Source organism: Vulpes vulpes, chromosome 3 (assembly GCF_048418805.1).
Source record: "Vulpes vulpes isolate BD-2025 chromosome 3, VulVul3, whole genome shotgun sequence".
NCBI classification, from domain to species: domain Eukaryota; kingdom Metazoa; phylum Chordata; class Mammalia; order Carnivora; family Canidae; genus Vulpes; species Vulpes vulpes.
Window position 1 is genome coordinate 99,945,095 of NC_132782.1, and position 21,657 is coordinate 99,966,751.

The 21,657-nt window shown below is 42.1% G+C and overlaps 1 protein-coding gene and 1 long non-coding RNA gene across 3 annotated transcripts in view; one reads left to right on the forward strand and one right to left on the reverse strand.

Moving 5' to 3' along the window:
- Window positions 1-21,657, forward strand: part of GP2 (glycoprotein 2) — a 39,767-nt gene that overhangs the window by 11,484 nt on the left and 6,626 nt on the right. Inside the window, exons 9-11 of one of the 2 annotated variants that reach the window (XM_072753726.1) lie at window positions 318-402; window positions 1,652-1,696; window positions 21,504-21,525. In XM_072753726.1, coding sequence (XP_072609827.1) covers window positions 318-402; window positions 1,652-1,696; window positions 21,504-21,525 — 152 coding nt within the window. Of the gene's footprint in view, window positions 1-317; window positions 403-1,651; window positions 1,697-4,056; window positions 5,432-21,503; window positions 21,526-21,657 lie in introns of those variants that run through there. The other variant, XM_026002980.2, reaches the window with a different exon arrangement.
- Window positions 2,098-21,657, reverse strand: part of LOC140598306 (uncharacterized) — a 132,562-nt gene continuing 113,002 nt past the window's right edge. Inside the window, exons 2-3 of the long non-coding RNA XR_012000619.1 lie at window positions 3,614-3,681; window positions 2,098-2,243 (exon numbers count right to left, since the gene is read on the reverse strand). This is a non-coding gene — a long non-coding RNA (uncharacterized lncRNA). The remainder of the gene's footprint in view (window positions 2,244-3,613; window positions 3,682-21,657) is intronic.

Genomic DNA, 21,657 nt, shown 5'->3' on the forward strand with positions numbered 1-21,657 from the left:
TGAGTGCTTACTATGTGCCTGGGTATTGCAGACATGCACATTTTAACAGGAAGGTACCGTTTAATAGTAATAGAGAGGTTAAAGTCATTAGCTCCAAATTGGTCAGCTAGAAGAGGGTGGAGATGAGATTCAAACCCATGTTTGTTTGACATGATAGTGAGAATTCTCTAGATTGAGAAAACCACAACCTCAGAGCCAAGGCCACATGGTGGGTAGGATCCCATTCTTGGGCCAGATTCTTGTCCCATTGCAGGGACAGCTGGGATAGGAACTGTGACTCTAAATTTTGATATAATGAGATTTCTCTGTCTTCACAGTCTTGCTCGAGAAGTCAACAGCGAAGTGAAATAGTGGCTATCAACCCAGCTCAGGTTCTAGATTTGGGACCCATCACTCGGAGAAGTAAGTAGCCAACTTCTGGTGAGAGGGCCAGCTGGCCGGTCAAGTGCTGACAGTTAATCACAGATGCCTGGGGTCACCATTATAACAACCTAGAGCCTTTTCTGCCTCTTCACTGCAGCCCCTACAAGTGAATCTATCTTTCCATGAGGTGCTTTGGGTAATAATAATAGCATTTGCCATTTTTGCTGAGCCTCCTATGTGCTGGAGACCAGGCTAAGCTCTAAGTATCCATCAGCTCATTCATTTTGCTGACTGAGTCTGTTTTCTAGGCAAGAAACTAAAGCTCAGAGAGATTAAGTGGCTCACCCCAAAATCACTCAGCTCATGAGCAGCTGGAGTTAGAACTGAACCCAGCTCAGATTGATTCCACAGCATATGTCCTTTCCCTTACTCCTCCTGCCAGGTCTCCTTACCTCAGCCTCTTTTAGGTGAAGTCTAGGTCCTAATTCAACTTTGTTTTCTAGCGAATGACTATGTTTTTCAAAATCTATTTACAATATTCTGGGGCATGATGTAAAGGAAACTTTCTAACTGCCCCACAATTTTTTACCCATCCTACCCATGGGCCAGCATTACTTTCTGGTTTTTGTTCCTGCTGGAATGCAGGAGTCAAAAAACCCAGAGGAATTAAAGCAATTTTTTTTTGTCCTAAAAAAACTGGGATGCAGTAATGTTAGTAACAACAATGACAGTAATAGTAATAACACATGTGGCTGGCACAGTACAAAAATTTATATACATCATCACATGGAATGCTCACAACATCCTAGTTGTGAGCCAGTCATCCTAGTAAGAACTATTTTCCAGGTGAGTAAACTGAGGCTGTCTTGTAAAGAAGGCTCTGCCTTCAGTTGTCCTACCTCTTTACTAAGCCTTCAACTTGGAGCTTCATGTGGTATCACAGGGTAATTGGAAGGTTAGGAACTTTCATTTGGAATCAGACAGATGAGGGTTCAAATCCCAGCTTTGCTATCTACAACAAGGTCAACTTGGCCTTGGTCAATTGAGCCTCAGTCTTCTCATCTGTTGAATGGACACAAATACTTTCCTCACAAATCTGCTGGAAGGACTAAATTTCAAACGCATGAAATGTGCTTAGAGAGGAAACTGCTACGTAACAGATGTCTCAACAGTGTGGGTGGCCAGATCAATGACTGTGGTGGTCTGGGAGAACTTGGAGCAGCTATGACCACAGTGCCAGTCAAGAGCACATTACTGAGGAAACCTTCACCTCTGCTCTTGCCCCCAGGTTCTGCATCTGTTGACATCACAGATGGAACCCCCAGCACTGCAGGTATATCATTTTCTCCTATCTATCTCACTGCCCTCCCTCCCAACTCTCTCTTCTTCCTCAAGTCAGTGCACATTGATTTAGCCTGTGCTAGTGACTGTGGACCCTGAAATTAATCAGTCCCAAGTCTAGCTCTTGAGATGCTAATAGTCTAGTGCAGGGGCCAGTCATTTAACAATACTTATTGGGTACCTACTGTGTGCTAGGCATTGTTTTAGATGCTGAAGATATAATAGTGAACAGGATATGCCAGGTGCCTGCCCTCATGGAGTTTATGTTATAGTGTGGGAAATAGGCAATAAAAAGCTAACAAGAAAATTTAGAAAGAAAAGAGTGTGATGTGATAAAAAGTTACCAGCATGAGTAATTGTGTCTAAAAACAGATAGTCATTTATTTTACTCACACATAAATGAAGTCCAGAGGCAAGAAATCCAGGGGTCCTGGGGTGGTACCACAAGGTTGTCAAGAATCCAAGTTTTTTTAAGCTCTCTCCTCCACCTTCTTCATCCTCATGATCCAAGATGGCAGCCAGAGCTCCATTCTTCATATCTAGTCACCAGGTTGGAAGGAATATGGAAGAAGTTACAGAGTGTTAAGGAACATTCCTAGAAGATGACACCTTATACTTCCACTTACATCTCATTGGTCAGTGCTTAGTCACACCTGGCTACAAAGGAAGCTGGGAAATGTAATCTTTATTCTGGATGGCCATGTCCTGAACCAGTGTTTGATGGTTCTATTAATAAGATAGGAAGAAGGGCAGCCCTGGTGGCTTAGCGGTTTAGAGCCGCCTTTGGCCCAGGGTGTGATCCTGGAGACCCGGGATCGGGTCCCACGTTGGGCTCCCTGCATGGAGCCTGCTTCTCCCTCTGCCTGTGTCTCTGTGTGTGTGTGTGTGTGTGTGTGTGTGTCTCATGAATAAATAAATAGAATCTTAAAAAAATAATATAGGAAGGAAAAATAAATATCAGAATGGGTCAATGGCAAGAAAAGTGTTCAGAGGAGGTGATATTTGAATGTGAAGAGAAAAAGGAGCCTATGTTTCATAATTACAAACTGATTGTCATACACTAATATTTCAGAAAATTATGATATTCTTCACTCCCTTCTAGGACATTAGCAAGTTTCTTTGAAATTTGTGGGATGGGGAGATGTTATAATTTTGTAGTATGGTGTGGGGGGGTATATATACCTTTCCCAAACCCCCCTGGTACAAGGCAACTATCATTCAGAATCCACCCTTTACTATCACTGAGTATATGGTCATTTTCAGAGGAAATATGATTCCAAACCTTAGAGTTTAATTTTTCAAAACCAACATTTATATTGTGTTTACCATGTGCCAGGCACTGTTCTAAGTGCTTGATATGAATTTACTCACTTAAGCCTTACAAAAGTCCCATGAGGTAATAGCTACTTATGATATTTTAATTTTGCATACAGATAAACTCAGCCATAGTGAGGCTCAGTAAGTTGTCTAGGCCTGCACAACTAGTTGTAGAGCTGGGATTCTTTTCTTCCTTTCTTTAAAATATGTTATTTATTTCATAGAGACAGCATGAGCAAGGGGGAGGGGCAAAGGGAAAGGGAGAAGCAGACTCCCCACTGAGCAGGGAGCCAAACACTGGGCTCAATCCCAGGATCCCGGGATCATAAACCTGAGGTGAAGGCAGACACTTAACCAACTGAGCCACCCAGAGGCCGCTAGAACTGGAATTCTAAACTAAGAAATCAGGACTCAGATTCTTTTTAACCTCTGTGTCATTCTGCCTCTTTAGTATTAGTCAGCATAAGTAATGTTGGCTGCTGTGACAAACAATCCTCAACTTTCTGTGTTTTTACACAATAGTTTATTTCCCACTAAATCACTGGGGGATACAGTTCTGTGCTTTGCAGTCATTAGGAACTCAGGTTCTTACCTTCTGGTAACTTCTGGCAATTCCACTGTCCCCAGAAAGTCCTCTGCTGGATCCTTGGCATCTGGTCCCTAGATGGTGGATGAAAGATCATGTAAAATCATGTAGGAGGTTTTAAGGACCAGGTCTAGAAATGGTATATGTGATTTTTTACCCACATTCCACTGGCCAGATTCAATCACATAATCTCACCTACCTGCAAAGGATGCTAGGGAAAAATTGCTTTCCAGTGTGCCCAAAGGAATATGAAAAAGTGTTTGATGGTTAGATAGCTTTGCCTCTACCACATGACCCCTTTGTCACTTCCTAGGGGCTGTAACCTAGCACAGATATTAGGGGTATATTACTTTTCTTGTCCTTGTAAGTCAGAGGATAGAGAGGCTAGCTAGCGTTGGCTGCTGAGTTCCAAAGCCCAAAACTTGACAGGCATCTTTCTTGCATTTCAGGGTTCCTGGTGGCCTGGCCCGTGCTTCTCCTGCCTATCCTCCTGGCTGAGCTGTTTTGAGACCTCAGCTGGGCATCTGGCCTTGAAGCTTGCATTCTTCCCTTTGGTGATGGCTTCCAGTCACCCATCAGCAATGCCAGTTCTCTCTCCAAATCATGGAGACCATCTTGGTGTTCATAGACTCCGGGCCAGGCTAGGTTTGGGGAAAGGGAAGAGCTTTGCCTTGTTCAACACACTCTGTGCTTTTATATTCCTCTTTCTTTCATGGTGGGGGCCCTGTTGGCCTGTCTTGGCCTGACTTCTTCATTTATTACCAGGATCCTGGGGTCAGACTTGTTCCGTGCCTCTATAGCTCCAGCCTTTACCAGAAATGTAGCATGTGTTATGTCTGTAATTCCAGGGAAAAGCAGCTATGTCACTGGGTGGGGGAGGAAAAGGGGGATGAGCTCGTAAAAAAGGCACCTCCCATGCTTCCTTCCCAGGTACCCCTTGCTCTTACTCCTGATGGATTGAACAGATTGATCCTTGCTTTTACTTGTGTCCTCTGATGTATTTCCATCATGGTCTCAATAGTCACCATGGGAATAAGTTGTAAAGGGTCCACTTTTGGAAACTCTACTCCAGGGAAGACTGGTTCCCACTGTTCCCCTGTCCCCCTCCATACCATAGACATGCTTTGATATGCCTAGGACTAGGCCAAAACCTGCTGGAGGAACTGCTTGATTTGGATGCAGAGACACTGTCACTCTGGAACACACCTCTAGCCATGAATAGAGTAGTGTGCTTGCTTGGAGTAAGCAAAAAGTCCCAGCAAAAAATGCTGTGTTGATCCTGCCATGGGGACCTAACAGCAGCACCTGGGGGATAAGTGAAGTCTCTTTCTGGAAACCCCTGATGGGCCCTCACAAAAAAACTCCACAAACATGCCATAAAGAGAGAATGCTTCTCCTTCCCATAGCTATACACAGGCCTCTCCAAGCTGGCCTTGGGGAAAATGATCAGATTAGGGCCAGGCCACAGGGGAGTGGAGCCTGTTTATCTGCCAGAAGGAGATGACTTTCCAAAGTGCTCTCGTGTTCAGAGATAGCATGGTTGCAAGAAATAGAAACCCATTCCAATTAAATCAGGCAAAAGGAGAATTAATTATAAGGATATAGGAGCAAAAAAAAAAAAAAAAAATCCAAGAACAGAAGATACAACCTGGCTGTATGAGGAAAACCACCAGAAACCAAGGTTTGTCTGTCTTTTCATATGTTGGTCATCTTGAAACCACACAGCCTTTATATCTGCTTATTTTGATGTGTCTTCTTTATTCTGAAACTAGCTCTTCCTCTTCACTCATCATGTCTTAATTAAATATGGATATTGCAGCTTCACCTCACTTTCTAATTCAGGGACCACAGAGACCAACTAGCACTTGGTATCCTACATCCAAATTGTACAAGAGGGAATGTGATTTCCCTGTTTGGGTCAAAGTGCTTCCCTTGGTGCAAATATCTGAGGCCAGGTGAGTGGTCTCATCTAGTGCAAACATAGCCAATGGGCCAACCTGAATTGGCAGGTTTTAAACACATGACAGTGTTTCTTGGACAGATACCCCAAAAGTCTACTGTAATAGTGGTGTCTTAAGAAGAGAATTTCTTGGGAGAAATCGCTTCTTTTATCCCAGTAACTCAGAGGATTCAGAGGTACTACATTTTTAAGGAAGAAGGTACACTGACATTGCACCTGAAAGAGAAGTCAGGAGCCCTAACATTTCCCTTCTTTGAGGCTTATCTTCTCCCTTCTATAGAATAAAGGAACTGGACTAGAACAAGATTTTCTAACATTTACAAGTGGAGCCCTTTCTTTAAATACAATTCTACATGAATACCCAATATGTGGACATTAAATGTAAATAGACTCTTGTTGATATCAGATAGGGGGCTTAGCTCTCCCCTCTGTGACTCCCTCATCCTCTGGCCTTCAAAGAAACCAATGATAACCCATTCGGTTACCAAGAGCAAAGTTCTAGAACTCCCTGGGATATATCACATATAATATCTCTTCCAGTGTAAAGTACATGGGATTCTACTCAACCAGAGCCAACCCTGCCTATCTATGTATGTAGGTATATACCTACCTACCTATCATCTATCCATCACAAACTCTCCTACTCTACTTACCTGCCGCCTTGTTTTCTCCATCTATCTACCTATATATCTATAATCTACTTAGCTAGTTACAGCTTTTTTGTTTTCCGCAGATGGGCATGCTAAATGAATAACAATCTCTGCATGTCCAGTCCACCTCATTCATTTGGTCAACACTAATCTGGCTGAGCAATTGTTACATCCTATACCTAAGGGCCTAGGTATAATAATGAATGAAACACAGTCCAGTCCCTGCCCTTAGAGGTTCACAATCCTGTGGAACACAAACACACACAGAGGTACTCACAGGCAGGTCACACTCAAACATGCATACCCCCTGACCCTCAGACATAGGATTCATACACACATACTAACCTCATGTATGTACCCAAAGACACATTTCTATACACAGAGATCCTCACCATGGCTTTGAAGCCCAGTCACTTACATATTTATTGCCATGAATGACTTAGTAACAGCTAACATTTTTAGCATGTCCTATGTACCAGGCATTATTTTAAGCACATTATGGACATTGCATCGATATGCCCTCTCCTTGGATATTGAAGGTAGGAACTATTTTTGTTCCCTGTTTAGAGATGAGTAACCAAGGCGTAAAGAGGGCAATTACTCACCCAAGGACTTATAGCTTTTAAATGCTGAATTAAGGGCTTGGGCCTAGATATCCTGAATTTGGAGAATATGCTTTAATAGACACTGTATCCTGCCTCTGTTTATACACAAAGCACCCCCTACACACAAGAGGCGCTCATTTTCATACATGTTTCACCATACATACATGCATCCACTTGCATACAGGCACCTGGGAACATATACATATGCAGTGACATGTGTGGACATTCACACATTTGCCAATACAGAAGCCCTCATACAGACATAGTCATAGACATTCATGGATGTACAGATGCCAACATGCACACTAACCTATATGGTCATTTAAATGCAGACACATATACCTTAGTACAGAAAAAAACACATCTTATGCTACACACACACACACACACACACACACACACTCAGATATAAACATATGCATAGATACCTACAAGACACAGGACCTGGATCCCACTCCCCCCCAAGGCCAAGACTCTTGTCATGTCTCCTCTCCCATTAGCTTTCCTCTCCTCCTTCCCCTAGTCCTGCCCAGCTGGGCCCTGGGACAAGAAGTCCAAACCAGAGGCAGAGTGAAAACAGGCTCTGGACCCAGCATCTGAGAGTTCTGGACTAGAAAGATGATGGAGACAGTGAGAAAGGACCTGACCCACATTCAGGGAAACTGGCATCTCTGTTCTTGGTGAGCACCTAGAAGCAGCAGGTGGAGGATGCAAGGAGGGTAGGAAAGTCTTACTCTCCAGAAGCTTAAGGTCTGTTTGGGAAACCAGAGCATACAAATTCTAGGCAGCCAAAGCTAAACAGTGTGAGACCAAGACAGACATTGCTGCAAGATCCAGAGAAGGGTGAACTCCACTCTTCCCTTGGGAGAACAGGGAAAGACCTGTTTCACAGAGTTTAGTCCCTTCAGTTTCCAGATGGAAACTGAGGTCCAGAAAAGAGAAGTAGTATGTCCATTCTCAATCCTATAAAAGACCCTATAAGATGTTCTGTTACCAGCTGGGCATGAGAAGGCAGGGTGAAAGGAGATTCCTAAAAGCTGGTCATCTAAAGAAAATTTGGAATGAGGACCCTACAGGATAAGTTCTACCCAACCTAACTCATTTCATAATCTTTCCTCACCCCTTCTTCTCCAAACTCTCTTCCTCCTATAAAAGGTTAGACATCACCCTTTTGCTTTCCTTCCTCATCATACTAGATTCTCCCTTCTAAAACTCTACTACATCCATCTATTTTTCTTCAATCCCATTGACCCTGACCATCTCTAAGCTAATGTCCATTATAATAGCTTCCCAGGTGGGCTTTCTCCAGTCTCACCACCCCCAATCCATTCTCTACCCAGAAGCTGCTGAGCATTTACAGCGAGCTCACTTCTCCCTTTACATCACTCCAGCAGCTCTTTACCTTCTATCAGATGAGGTTGGCCTGCTAGTGGGCAGACAAAATCTTCCACCCTCTGAGCCCTGTCTCCTTGGCTTCAGATCTTATACTTAATTATCCCTTTCATGCCTCATGTTTCAGGTGCCCTGAATTTCTCACAATGCCCTAACTGGTCCTATTTCACATTGCTCTGCCTTTGCACGTACTCTGCTTGCTGTCTGGAAGACCCTAACCCCCAGGAATGACACCCTTAAACAGCTTCTAGGGTCATTTCTCCTGTGAAACCATCCTGATCCTCCTCCCTGGCCTAGATCTGATCACACTCTTCTTTGCGACCACTTCTCTACAGAACCTTATTATCACAAGCATCATCTGCATCTGAAATGATCTGTTTTTACATCTGCCTCCCAGCCCCCATCCTTGACTGTTAGTTCTTTGAGGTCAGGGCTTTGCCATATTCAAATATTACTGGCTGAATAAATGAAGACATAAGCTATACCCTTTCTTCTTTATTTCTTTACTTCCAGCATAATCACACTCTCATCTGTCAGGAGAGAAAGGAACCACTTAATTTCAGAAATGAAAGAGACTTTCTCACTTGGATAATTATGATGAAAGGATCAAATCAGAACATGAGACAAGATTTCTGGGCTTTCTCTCAGACTCTCACCCCATCCCATTGTCAGCTGATTTTATAAAGGGTTACTTTCCTTCCCCCCCTTTAGTTCCCATCTTCCTTGGCTTCAGGGGGTGACTGACTGAAAGTTTGGGTGCTTTTTCTTATTTTTTTTTTCATTGAGGAGCTGATGGAGTGGTTATTAGTGGGGAGTAAATTGAAAGAACTAGAGAGTAATCACTACTTAACAGCAGGGGAAAAAAACAAAAAAGCAAAACAGAACCTGTCAAGAGCTTGGGAGACTATTGAACTTAAGAGTAAAACAGCTAGTTATTTACCAGCAAAATGGGCTGATTTGGGAATAGCAGAGGAATTGCAATTCAGGACATGTAAGTTATGGCAAACCATAGGCAAGATGGGAAATGAAAGGAGAGGAAATAAGAAAAAGAGGACATTAGGAGAGGCTGCTTTGAAAGGAAGTACATTACAGGAAAGTCAGAATTCAGGGTGGTGATGGTTTCTCATTGGCTGAGCTTATTGCTGGCCAGGGAGACATTCTTCCTTCCTCCTGATGGAGTATTTAAGTATAGGCTTCTTCTTATACTCTAGGAATGAAAGATATATCTCTTCCTGTTAGGGTCACAATTGAGGACAATGGTAGCACATTAGAGCTCCCCCTTCTAGTCTGTTGATTCCACTTAAAATGAGGTGTCATTTACTCAGTTTCACAAGACTAAGTCCAGAACTTAATATATGTCACAGCTGCAGGGGAAGAAACATAATTTTCCCTCTATACTTCTAGGTTCTTAGCTGAGACAATTTTCAATTAAAAAAAGATTAACAGGAGAAAGATAAACAGAATTTTAATAACAAGTATATTTCCCATATATACGGGAGATACCCAGGAAAACTGAATAATTATCTTATTTGGCCCATCACGTTTTTTTTTTAGATTTATTTATTTATTTGAGAGAGAGAATGTGTGGGGTGTGAGTTGTGGGGAAGGTTGAGGGAATGGGAGAGAGAGAGAGAGAGAGAGGCAGATTCTCTGCTGACCAAGCACAGACCCCCCCCACCCCCAATGCAGGGCTAGATCTCATGACCTGAGATCACGAATTGAGCCGAAATCAAGAGTCAGATGCTCAATTGACTAAGCCACTCAGACACCCCCAAACCATCACTTTAAATATCACCTTGAGCTAAAGACAAAATAACATGTTAAGGTAAGGAGTCAGGGAAGTTACCAAGAAAAATGCAGTAAACAAGAGTAAGATTGTTTTGGGGATTAAACTATTTGCCATTTCTGTTGATAAGAGTTTCTGTAGATTTAGAGTCATTCTCTTTTTGACAGAGAGAGAGAGAGAGAAACCCATTCAAATGGAGATTTCCCTTATAAGTGTTAATGTCTTACAAAAAGGGTAACTTCTACTCAGTTTTTAGAGCTGCTTCTTTGTCTACATTTTTTGTCTTTTTTTAAAATTAGCTTAAAATAATCCTTATGCCAAAGAGGCATATTGTGGGGTGGCAAAATCTGCTCCCCTCACAACCAATCAGCAATCGAATCTTAGAAAGCCACAGAGAAGGACTTTCAAGCATCAAAAGCATTTGTTGTGGATTCCTTCTTACCCTTTCTCTGAGAGAGGAATTCCTTTTGTTCCATAGAATATTTTTATATGGTGATTTGGATTTGCAGGGAAAGGGATGGGTCTGGTCATACACATTTCATTCAGTTCCTAAATCTGGCTCCAAGTTCATTGAGAAGAGCTACAGTTTTAAAGATCAGAACCCTTTGGTTCTGGGCCCCAAACTACCCATGAAAACACTCACACTTCTTATATTTCACGATGGGAGTAGTAGGTTGCTAGAGAAATAAAAGCGATAAAGGATGTGAAGTCACTTTGCAATGCATGAAGTATCATACAGATGATAACTGCAGTATTATCATCATTATCATCATCACCTACTGTTTTTCCCATTGTAATGAATTAAGCTGCTTTTCACATCTATTTGCCCCCCCCTTTTTTTAGAAAGGGAGGAGGGTGAGGGACAGAGGGAGAGATTCTGAAGCAGGGCTCTATCTCAAGACCCTGAGATCATGACCTGGGCTGAAATCAAGTTGAATGTTTAACGGACTAAGCCACCCAGGCAACCCCTCTTTATCTCCCTTCTTAACTCCTAGATGTGACCAAAAGGGGGCTATTTTTTAGAATCTTTGTATTTGCCAGAAACAGGACTCCTGGGAGCACGTGGGAGGGACCATCCCCTCTCTCAGCACATGGAATATTTTATGAACACTTAATATGTACAAACCAGTGCACCAAACACTTTCCATTTATTATCTAATTTAATCCCCACAATAATTCTTCAAGATAGGTGATGTTCCCACTTTATGGAGGAAAAAACTGAGGCATAAAGGGGTTTAAGACACTCTTCAACATCACATAGACAGCAAATGCCTGTCATTTACTCAGTGCATATAGATGAGTCAGCACTTCCAGTTTCACATTTTACAGATGAAGAAAGTGTGATTAAGGAACATTACATAACTTGCTCAAGGTTGCACAGTGAGGAGGTGATAGACTTGGCGACTGGAACTCAGATTTGCTTAAATTTAAAATACGTGCTCTTTTTTCTATGGCACAAACTTCCCTGCATGATGCCTAATGCTCTGACAACTAAAAACCTACCTCAGAATCATAGCAAGACCTATGCATGTGTATTTACATGTGTGTGTGCATGTATGTTGTGTGTATGTGTGTGTACCACTAATTAACTATGGCAAGGCTAAAGGACTATAAAAAATACTCTTCCTGTGACATCCTGAGACATCCTCAAGCTCCTTTCACCCTCAATAGGAACTCCAAAGAGTCATAAAAACTAGGAGATCTAGAGAAGATTTACAGATGATCTAATCCTACTTCCTTTTGTGTCCATGAGAAAACTGGCACCCAGAGGACACTGAACCAGGAATCAAGAAATTCATATTTCAGTCTGACTTCTGCTGATGTATGAGTTTAAGAATGCCACTTAACTTCCCTCAGGCCATCTGTAAATTAAGATAATAACATCCCCTTCACTATACTTAATGGTCTATGACTCTGTCATTGACCGGCTGTGGCTGTCAAACCTTCTGGCCCCAGCATGGCCCTCTCTAATCCAGCCTGGGGCTGTCTCAAGGCAGATTCCCATTGATAAATTTAGCTGAAAACTCTCAAGTTGTTCAGAATCCAAGAGAGCACCGCTCTAGTTCTGAAATGCCAGGCAGAGAGGCAGCCAGGAACTCAAGAGATGACTTGGGGGCAAACTCTCCCTCCCTTGTTCCTTCAAGCATTTTCTGAAGAGCTTTGTGTGCCAGACCATTTTCAGTCTTTTTTCGCTCTTCGGGACCTCAGTGGAACTGGTTACCTTGTTAAGGGTTCCCCTTTGGTTGCAATTTCTCAGGTGGAAGAGTAGCACTTAGGGCCTTTTCCTCAAAATATTTGTGGCTGTGTTGCTCCTGCTGATGGTGACAGTAATGTGATTGTGATGAAAAAGGCAATACTTTGTAGCCACATAGTGCTTTTACTATATTTTATTGGTGCATAATACATGCATCATGCACATATCTCATGTACACAACTTAATGAATTTTAACAAAATGAACACATGCAACCAGTGCCCAGTTTGAGAAATAGAGCAGTACCCACTCCCCAAGGAGCCTGCTTCTTGCCCCTCCAGTTACAAAACCTCCCAAAGGCAACCACTATCCCAGCTACGAGCACCATGGAGTAGTTTTGTCTTTTTTTTAATTTTACATAAAAGGATTCATATGATATCAATTTTTGAGCCTGTTTCTTATGTTCAATATTATCTTTGTGAACTTGACCCATGTCGTTGTGTTTAATTACAGTTTGATGATTCTAACTGCTGACATTAGTCTATTGGAAGAATATGACCTAATTTATTGATCCTTTCCCTTGCTGACGGGTAGACGGGTTTTTCCAATATTCAGCTATTGTGAGGCATGCTGCTTTCTTGTGTATGCCTTTCAGTGAGTGCAAGTACCCATTTCTGTTAAGTATGTATATTCAGCTTTAGCAGATACTGACAAATGATTGTCCAAGGTGGTTGTACTTTTACCAGACATGTTCTTAATATTCCAAGATGCTTTGGCCTCCAGTATCTAGTATCTATTGACTGAACTTCTTTTGGATCTTTGAATTCTCCTTCAGGGACTTAGCACATGCTTTTTTTCTTGCTGTCATAATCTTTGCCCAATTAAAGGATGGGCAAGCACTCATCCTTTGGGCCTCAGTGCAGATGTTGCCTCTTTCAAGCAGGCTCTGTGCCTGTCATACTCACCACTTTACACACAGCATCTAGCCCATGCCTGGTAAATGATTAGTATCAAACAAATGTTAGCTAACGTTGCAATAAATAGCCTTTAGGTTTCCAAGGTTCTGTGATTGTAGGAAGTCAGATTTCCTGGCTCTTATCCTGGTGTGCTGATTCCTATATGCCCCCAAATCTTCTAAATCCTCCACAGAGAATAAGGAGTTAGCAGGCCTGGTTCCCCAGGCTCTAAATAGTGAGCACCTGTCTTCTCGAGGGTGTACCGTCCCTGTTCTCTACTGAATGACCAACAGAGGGCACTGTGGGAACATGTCTGCAGAAGGAAGGCGGTATTGGTTAGAATTAGAAAGAGCCGGAAGGGAACTTCATTTTGAGGACCCAAACCTTCATTTTACAGATGAGCAAACAGATGCTTAGATAGAAGACGTGACTTGCCCAAGGTCACCCAGCTACTGGTTGGAAGGCAGAGATGACTCTTAGCCCTTTGGCATTCTCCACTCTGCGGGGGAGTGGCCAAGCACTAAATGAGACCATTGTCTGCCAATGCTGTAGCACTGAGCCTGCCAAGGCCCATTTGCCAAGCTCCTCACTTCCCCAAATTGTCTTCCTCCCTCCTATTCCATGACAAAGGATCTGGATTTTGGAGGTGGGACAAAGCATGCTGCTTCTTTGATTCCACAATGACCTTTGAGGAAGCATTTTACTTTTCTTAATAATAGATACCAATTATTGGGCACTTCCTAGATGCCAAATATGCTATGTGCATCGTATGCATTACAAGATTTAATCCTCAAGCCGGAATAGTGTGAGGGTTCAATGTTTCCCTCTCTTCTGAGAGTCCTTTCCTCATCACTCCATTGAGAGAGACCTCTCCACCCATTTCCTTCGAATGGTATCACCCAGGTTATTTAACAGCTCTTAACAATTATGTTTATAATAACTCTGCTTATATACTCGTCTACATATTATTGTCTGCTTCAACTCTTCCACTCCTCCCAGCAAGACTCTGATCTTGGTGAAAGAAGGATTCTGGAGCTCAACAGGTCTGAGTTCAAGTCCCAATTTGTCCATTTACTTTCATTAGTCACTTAAACTCTGTTTCTCCCTTTGTAAAATAGAGATTCATGCATGTACTTTACAAGTATATAGAGGACTATGCCAGCCATCTGTTGATTAGATCTCTTCAACATTGCCACCGTGTGGTTATCCATCTTATATTTGATTACCCCCAGTGATATGAAACTCACTACTAAGCAGCTCAGAGAAGACAGCATATCTGAGAACTCCAAGCTTGGTCAGTCATAAATTATATGCCTATAGGAATATCCAAACTTTTATGAGCCTTAATTTCTTATTCTTTAAAGTAGAGATAAGTGATGATAATACCCATCTCACAGGGTTGCTATTGTTAACCATAAAAATAAGTTATTTTACCAGCAAAAATGGTTTATTTGGGAATAGCGGAAAATTGCAATTTGGGGCATAGAAACTATAGCAAAACCATAGACAAGTCCAACAAACAAAGGAGAGAAAGCATTATTTTATGGAGAAGAAGGAGGAAGTTGGGAGGGGTTATTTTAAGCAAAGTACCTTGGAGAAAAGCCGGAGTTCAAGGTTATGAGGGTTTCTCATTGGCTAACTTGCAGGGGTAGTCAATTTCTAGTAGGAGACATATTTCTTTTCCTTTTGGGGCTTGCAATTGATTATTCTTTCCTATTGAGAATTGTTCTGTTAGAGTCCATAATTGATAATTCTTCCTGTAATTGACATTGAGTGGTATGGCTCCCTCTTCTAGCTTCCCACTCTACTTTAGTGAGGTTTCCCTGTATTAATTTTCACATTATGAAGATGAAGATGAAATTTGAAATTGCATATGACTTAAGGGGCTTGTAGATGCTTGGTGCTTACTAAATGTTAGCACCTTGTTCTTTAGAAAGGGAAAATGACTCTAAAAAGCACATTCTTTCACATTTAATGAAACCTGAGGTAGTTACATGTTCTATAATTGATGGCATGTCATAGCTTTCTTTTATTCTTGGTGATGCATTAAAAAATGGTGTGTTTTATAACCAAAGTCATCTTAGAGTCAATGAGATGTGACAGTAGGTGCAAGGGACAATATTCAAAATTCAGGTTTGCCTGACTCTCAAAGGCCATTTTATAGGACTCATTTCTGGGAAGAGGAGTCAGGTCATGGGGAAAACAGTTGAGAAGGGAACAGACAGTAGAAGGCAGGGAGCATGTTCAAAATAAGACTTGTCTAAACACAGCTGCCCTCACTGCTCAGCTGGTAACTGAATTTGGAAATGTTTTACCATGCAGGGATGTCTGCATAGACTCTCACTGGTAAATTGGCTCCTCCCTGGCCCCATTCCCATCCCCAACCAAACCAAGCAAAAACTTAAAAACTGCTATGGGTCATATTAGTATGCTGTGCTTATGTGCCTAGGGCAAGAAGGAGAATCTGGGATGGAATTAAACAAGGATGTTCATCATCTCCTGTTGTCAATAGATATGTCTGCACATGTGGTCATTTGAAAGGACATAGCATTTATTGAGTTTCTATTGAGTTCAAGGCATTGGGTTAGGAATTTTGACAAAGGCAAACAAGTTAGCTCCTCATCACAACCTTATGAGGTAGTTATTATTACTAATGGAGCTCATTTACAGACAAGGGAAATATAGACAAGTTTAAGAAATGTGTCCAATATCCCATAGTTAGAAAGAGGTAGAGAGGAATTGGAACCCAGGGTTACCTAGGGCCTGGAACTTAAAGGAAATTGGTTGAAATTATTAATTATAAACCTTGAATGGGCTATCATTCCTCCTCTTGGCTCCCAGTGATCTCCAAATTCTGATATTGTTCTCTCATATACCTTGAGACATATACCTCAACATATACCTTGTATTAAAAAAAAACTTGACACAGGAGTGTGAACCCCAATATACAAGCATTCATTTACTTCATACTTTTCTGAGGATAGGCCACTTTGTTGGGTAGACTTTGTAGCAGAATGTATCAGCTGCACCTGCTTGGCCAAAGTTCTTCACAACTTAGAGCCCCAGTTATCAAATCTAAAGGAGGATGACAACCCTCATTTGTTAGAAAGAAGAGCCTGATAAAATGTTCTGAGGTCCAGGACTTATGGTCAAAGGAGAACACATTGGCATGCCCCAGTTGTGGAGATATGATTATGGGCACATAGTTTTCTAGACCCAAATGCAACATAAACACAGAGGAAATTGGAAGATTTGAGCCCAGGAGGTCAGATTCAAAAGTCCACATTCAACCACAGTTGTATGCCTTTCTGACCTTCATGGCTTCTATCTGCTCAAGTTTCTCTGATCCACTAACTATGCATCAGTCACTGAACTCAGGCTTCAACTACTTTATTCTAGGATTCTCAAACTCAGCATTAATTTACCGCGTTCAAGTTAAATCAACTGGGCTCAGAGAGTTTAAATTATCTACACACAGCTGAGCAGCTTGAAACAAGTCTGACTCCTAAACCCACGCTTGTTCCACTACTGTATACTTTCTACCTACTGGAGCAACAGGTAGGCAGAGTGACAGTCTTGAGAATGAGTGACAAGGCACAAGGAACAGGAAGTAAGTCATTAGGGCAACCATTCCAAGAAGATGTGGTTTATTTATTTATTTTTTTAGATTTCATTTATTTATTCATGAGAGAAGAGAGAGAGAGAAAGAGAGAGAGACAGAGACACAGGCAGAGGGAGAAACAGGTTCCATGCAGGGAGCCCGAAGTGGGACTCGATCCCGAGGCTCCAGGATCATGCTCTGGGCCAAAGGCAGGCACTAAACCGCTGAGCCACCCAGAAGATGTGGTTTAATGGAAGAAAGATAGAGATTTCTAGCTGACCTGATACAACATCTGATACCAGCACATTCCATGGTTACCCCTGGGATGCATTTCTTAGGTCCTATTCCCCTGGAAGCCAGGAAGCACATGGGTCTCACCCTGAAAGTCTGTCTACAGACCTGAAAGAAAGAACTAAGGGCAGATCTTATTAACAAATATGTACAGTGTCTATTATGTTGCAGGCATTAATCTAAGCACTGTATACAGTAATATTAAGTCCTTTAACCTTCACAAGGGAGGTACAATCATATTCTCCTGTAAGATGGGAAACTAAGTCACACAGGCATTAAATAACTTGCCAGTTCACATGGCTAGCATACAGTAGAGGAAGGATTAGAATCCAGGCAGCTGGGTTTCAGAAGCTGCATCCTTGACCATCATGCTATACTGCTGTCTGAACCCATCTGGCTTTGATCCCATACTTTCTCTGCTCCCAGATCCTTGGCATCCTAGTTTGAAGGACTTGTTTAATGCCTAAAGCAGAGATAGCCAGTCCTGCTCTGACAGCTGCTGGAGTCTAGCCAATAAATTACCAATGGGCTGTCAACACGGAGACTTCAAACTTATGCAGAAAGATCCTATAGGATAAATTCATAGGAAAGCTCAATCTGATCTGGAGGTGTCCATTCCTAGCATCCCCTAGGATTTTTGTCTATTCCCAAGCTAAATTCCAAGGCTGTCAACTTCCCCTTATCTTGCTGTTGCCCTCAAATGTGTTTATTTCACTGTGGCTCAGAAAAGTCCTCACCCTTGGCAACCAGAGTTGTGAATCACACTGTGGCTTTTCACCTTCCATTGGCACTAGGCAAACAGATCACCACTGGTAAGAGTCTCTTCCCACACCTCTTGGAACTCACTGCTATAATGGCCTGTGCTGAACTGTGATGATTTGTTTATGTGCCTCTCTCTACCTTTCTAACTTGTGAACTCCTAGAGAGAATAAACCATATTATTCACCCAACACATTTAGCAAAGAACCTGGCACTTAAAGACACTTTATAAGTGTTTCTTGAATGAGTAGGTGGGTGGGTGGGTAGATGGATGAATGTATGAATAGGATGGATGGATGGATGGACAAGTGGACTGATACATGGATGGATGAGTAGGTGGCTGGGTGAATATACCAGATAACTCTCAATAAGACTACTTTTCCTCACCATCCCCATCCATGCCCTGTTCAATTCCTATTTAGATAGCTGCAATAGCCTTATAAAGGGTTCTTCACTTCCAATCTACCCCCCAAATCTTTTATTCATACAGCATCCATCGGTTCCATAAAGATGTAAATTTGATTATACCAGCCTTGTCCCACCTCTGCTTAAAACACACTAATGACTTCCCATTGTCCTTAGAATAAAATCCAAATTCCTTCCCAGAGCCTACAGGAGCTACGCCTGTGGTATCTACTGACCATTCCATCCTCATTCCACATCAGCTTCCTCCTCATTGATGACATTTGGACACCCTGGCTATCTTTCATTTCCTAGAATAAGCCCAGCTCTTTCCTGCCTTAGGGCCTATGTCTGAACTTGCTGTTCTCTGTGTCTGGAATGTACTTCCTTTGACTTTTTGCATAACTGACTCCTTCTCCTTCCAGTCTCAGCTTCAAAATAAAGTCTTGGGAGATTTTCTCTGTTTCCTCCATCTAAATTTTACCCCCGCATCTTCTTTATAGCACTCATGTAGTAATCCACTTTCATAGAGCACTTTAGTGAACACTTGCAGCATTATTTGTTAATATCTGTCTTCTAGCCAAACTGTAAGCTCTAAGAGGGCAAGAAGAGCAGGAAAAACATATCTGTCCTATTCATAGCTGTATCCTTCATACTTAGCAGATAACAGGTACTCAAAAATATTTGTAATAAGTGTCTAGGTGAATGAGTGGACAGGCTAAGATAGTTTCTGACATTTCATAAAAGTGAGGACACCTGGAGTACCACATGAAAGTAATATCCAGGCCTCTTTCGCTTTCCTTGAATGTCACTGATAAATAAGTTTAGGTATAGAGTCATAAAATCTGACAACCTTGGAGATGAGTGGGATCTCTTTGATCATTAAGTCCAACTTCATTTTTTATTTGGAGAGATGGGAGCCCAAGGGTGGAAGTCACTTGCCCAGGATAACACAGATAACTGTGTTAGGGACCGCTAGTTATCTGCACAATAGACATTTTCTTACTCATCCTTACAAGCAGAACCCAGATTTAGTTGGTGATGATGATGAACAGTTTTTAAAAAGACAAAAACAAAACTTTATTTTCCCAGCTTCCCCTCCCTTTTAGGGAGGCAAGGTCATGTGACTGTTCTGACTAATAAAATGTAAGTGGAAGTTGTTAGGTACGGCTTCTAAAGAATCTTCTTAAAAGAGGATTTGACTTAGGCATACTCTTTGCCTTTTACCCTTTTCTTCTTCTGGACCACAAGCATGAAGGCTAGGGCTCTGGTGGATATTTTGTGTTCATGAGGCAAACTCACAAATTAAAGAGAATAGAGCAGAAAGTTAGGAGTCTGGAATATTGATGGCATCAAGGACCTACCACATTAGCCCTGGGTTACCTACCTCTGCATTTGATGTCATATGAGACCAAAATAAGCCCTTATTTTGTCTAAGTCATTGTTATTTGGGTTTTTCATTATAAGCAGCTAACTCAGTCCATAGCAAATGTCACTAATGGAGCTAGTGGAACATCCAGGTTTTGAAGCCAGGGACTTGACTCTATACTGACTGCCTCTTTCATTAAGAGAACAAGTAAGGCAGTGCATCTAACCATAATGGGCATGGCTAAGGAAATGCTGTCCTGGAGTTGTTACTATAATATAGCCATTCTGAAACTGTGGTTCCCAGACCAGCAACATCAGCATCATGGGAAGTTGTTAGAAATACAAATTCTCAGGCCCTCCCCAAACCTACTAACTCAGAAACTCTGGGATGAGGCCTAGCAATCTGTATTTTCACAAGCCTTCTAGATGATTCTATTGAGTGCTTAAGTTGAGAACCATACTGAAGTAATAATGTAGTGTCACTTAAGGGAAGAACAAATAAAACCGGTCATTTCTGAAGCATGGGGAGGCTTCTACAGGGTGCAGAGGTATGGAAGTCACTCAAAGGGCATAAAGAAGAGAGCTCTCTCAAAGTTCAAACACACATGGGCTCCTACAGATAGAATTGTATTTTTTTTTCACTTGCTACTCAAATCAGCAGAGTAGCTGCTGGGAGCTACTGGGAGTTTGTTGGAAGTGCAAAATCTCCAGGCCCATCCCAGACCTACTGAATCAGAATCTGCATTTTAATAAGATCCTTTCTGTGATGGTTCATACATATATTCAATCTTGAGTGCGCATCTCAGGGAAGACTAGGGCTAGGGACAAGGCAGCCTAGGTCCTGACCCCCAGAAGCACAGGCAGGAGATATTTGTAGAAGATGGCATCCATGCCTAGGGCCACAGGAGTTGGGATCACAAAGCTGACAACAGAGTAGCTGCCCAAATGGCATCTATTACCCACCCACCCACCATCCTTCCCATCTTGCTATCTCCAATTTATTCCTTAACACCCTCTTCCCCATCCTCAGCATAGTGGTTAAGAGGGTCCTGGAGTCAGATCTGCCTTAATTCAACCTTATGGCTTTTTTTTTTTTTTTGGACAAGTTATTTAACCTCTCTGAGCCTTGGTACCAACTTCATAGAGTTGTCATGGAAATTAGTTGATTTAAAATTTCAAAACACATAGACTAAATCTTTGCCATCCAAGATTCATATTTGCATCACCGTAGGAGCTGATGGTGGGGCCACCCCAGACCAATTAAATAAGAATCTCGGGGGATAAGGTCCAGCATTCATATTGAAACAGATCAAACACAAAGCTCCATAGGTTTTTTTTTTTTTTTTTTTAACATTCCTCCAGGAGAGTGAACCACTGACCTCAAGGGATGCCAGGCACAGAGTAAATATTCCATAAATGCTGCTACTGCTATTCACACTGTGCACTCTTAAACACACACACACACACACACACACACACACACTCTAGTCTGCCTCACGCCTTCACTCCAGATGAATCCTTTGCCTTAGATAACCTGCCCCTCCTGGATTGCCTGGCCAAGAGCCATCCCTCCAAGATTCTGCAAGAGCCTCACCACCTTCATGTAGCCTTTCCTGATTTCTCCAGAGTACTGACCACTTCCTCCTCTCGGTTCTAATGTAACTGAGCTGCTAATAAAAATACCGACTTTGGGGGCCCCTGGGTGGCTCAGTGGTTGACCATCTGCCTTTGGGTAAGGTCATGGTCCTGGGTCCGAGTACCGCATCAGGTTCCCCACAAGGAGCCTGCTTCTCCCTCTGTCTGTCTCTGTCTCTGTGTGTCTCTCATGAATAAATAAAAAGAAAATCTAAAAAAGAAAATATTGACTTTGCCCTTTTATGGAGGATTTAGTCTTTTGTGGATTGTCCTGGGTCATGTGTATATTTTCTTTTTAGGTCTTCACGACACCTCTGTAAGGTGGGTTCCATTCAAAGCCTCATTGTATAGATGAGGAAATAAGGATCCAGAAAGGTACAGTGATATACCTAAGACCATTCAGCTGGTACCCTGGGCAGGTGATATTTGTACTCAGACTTAGTGGCTCCAGAG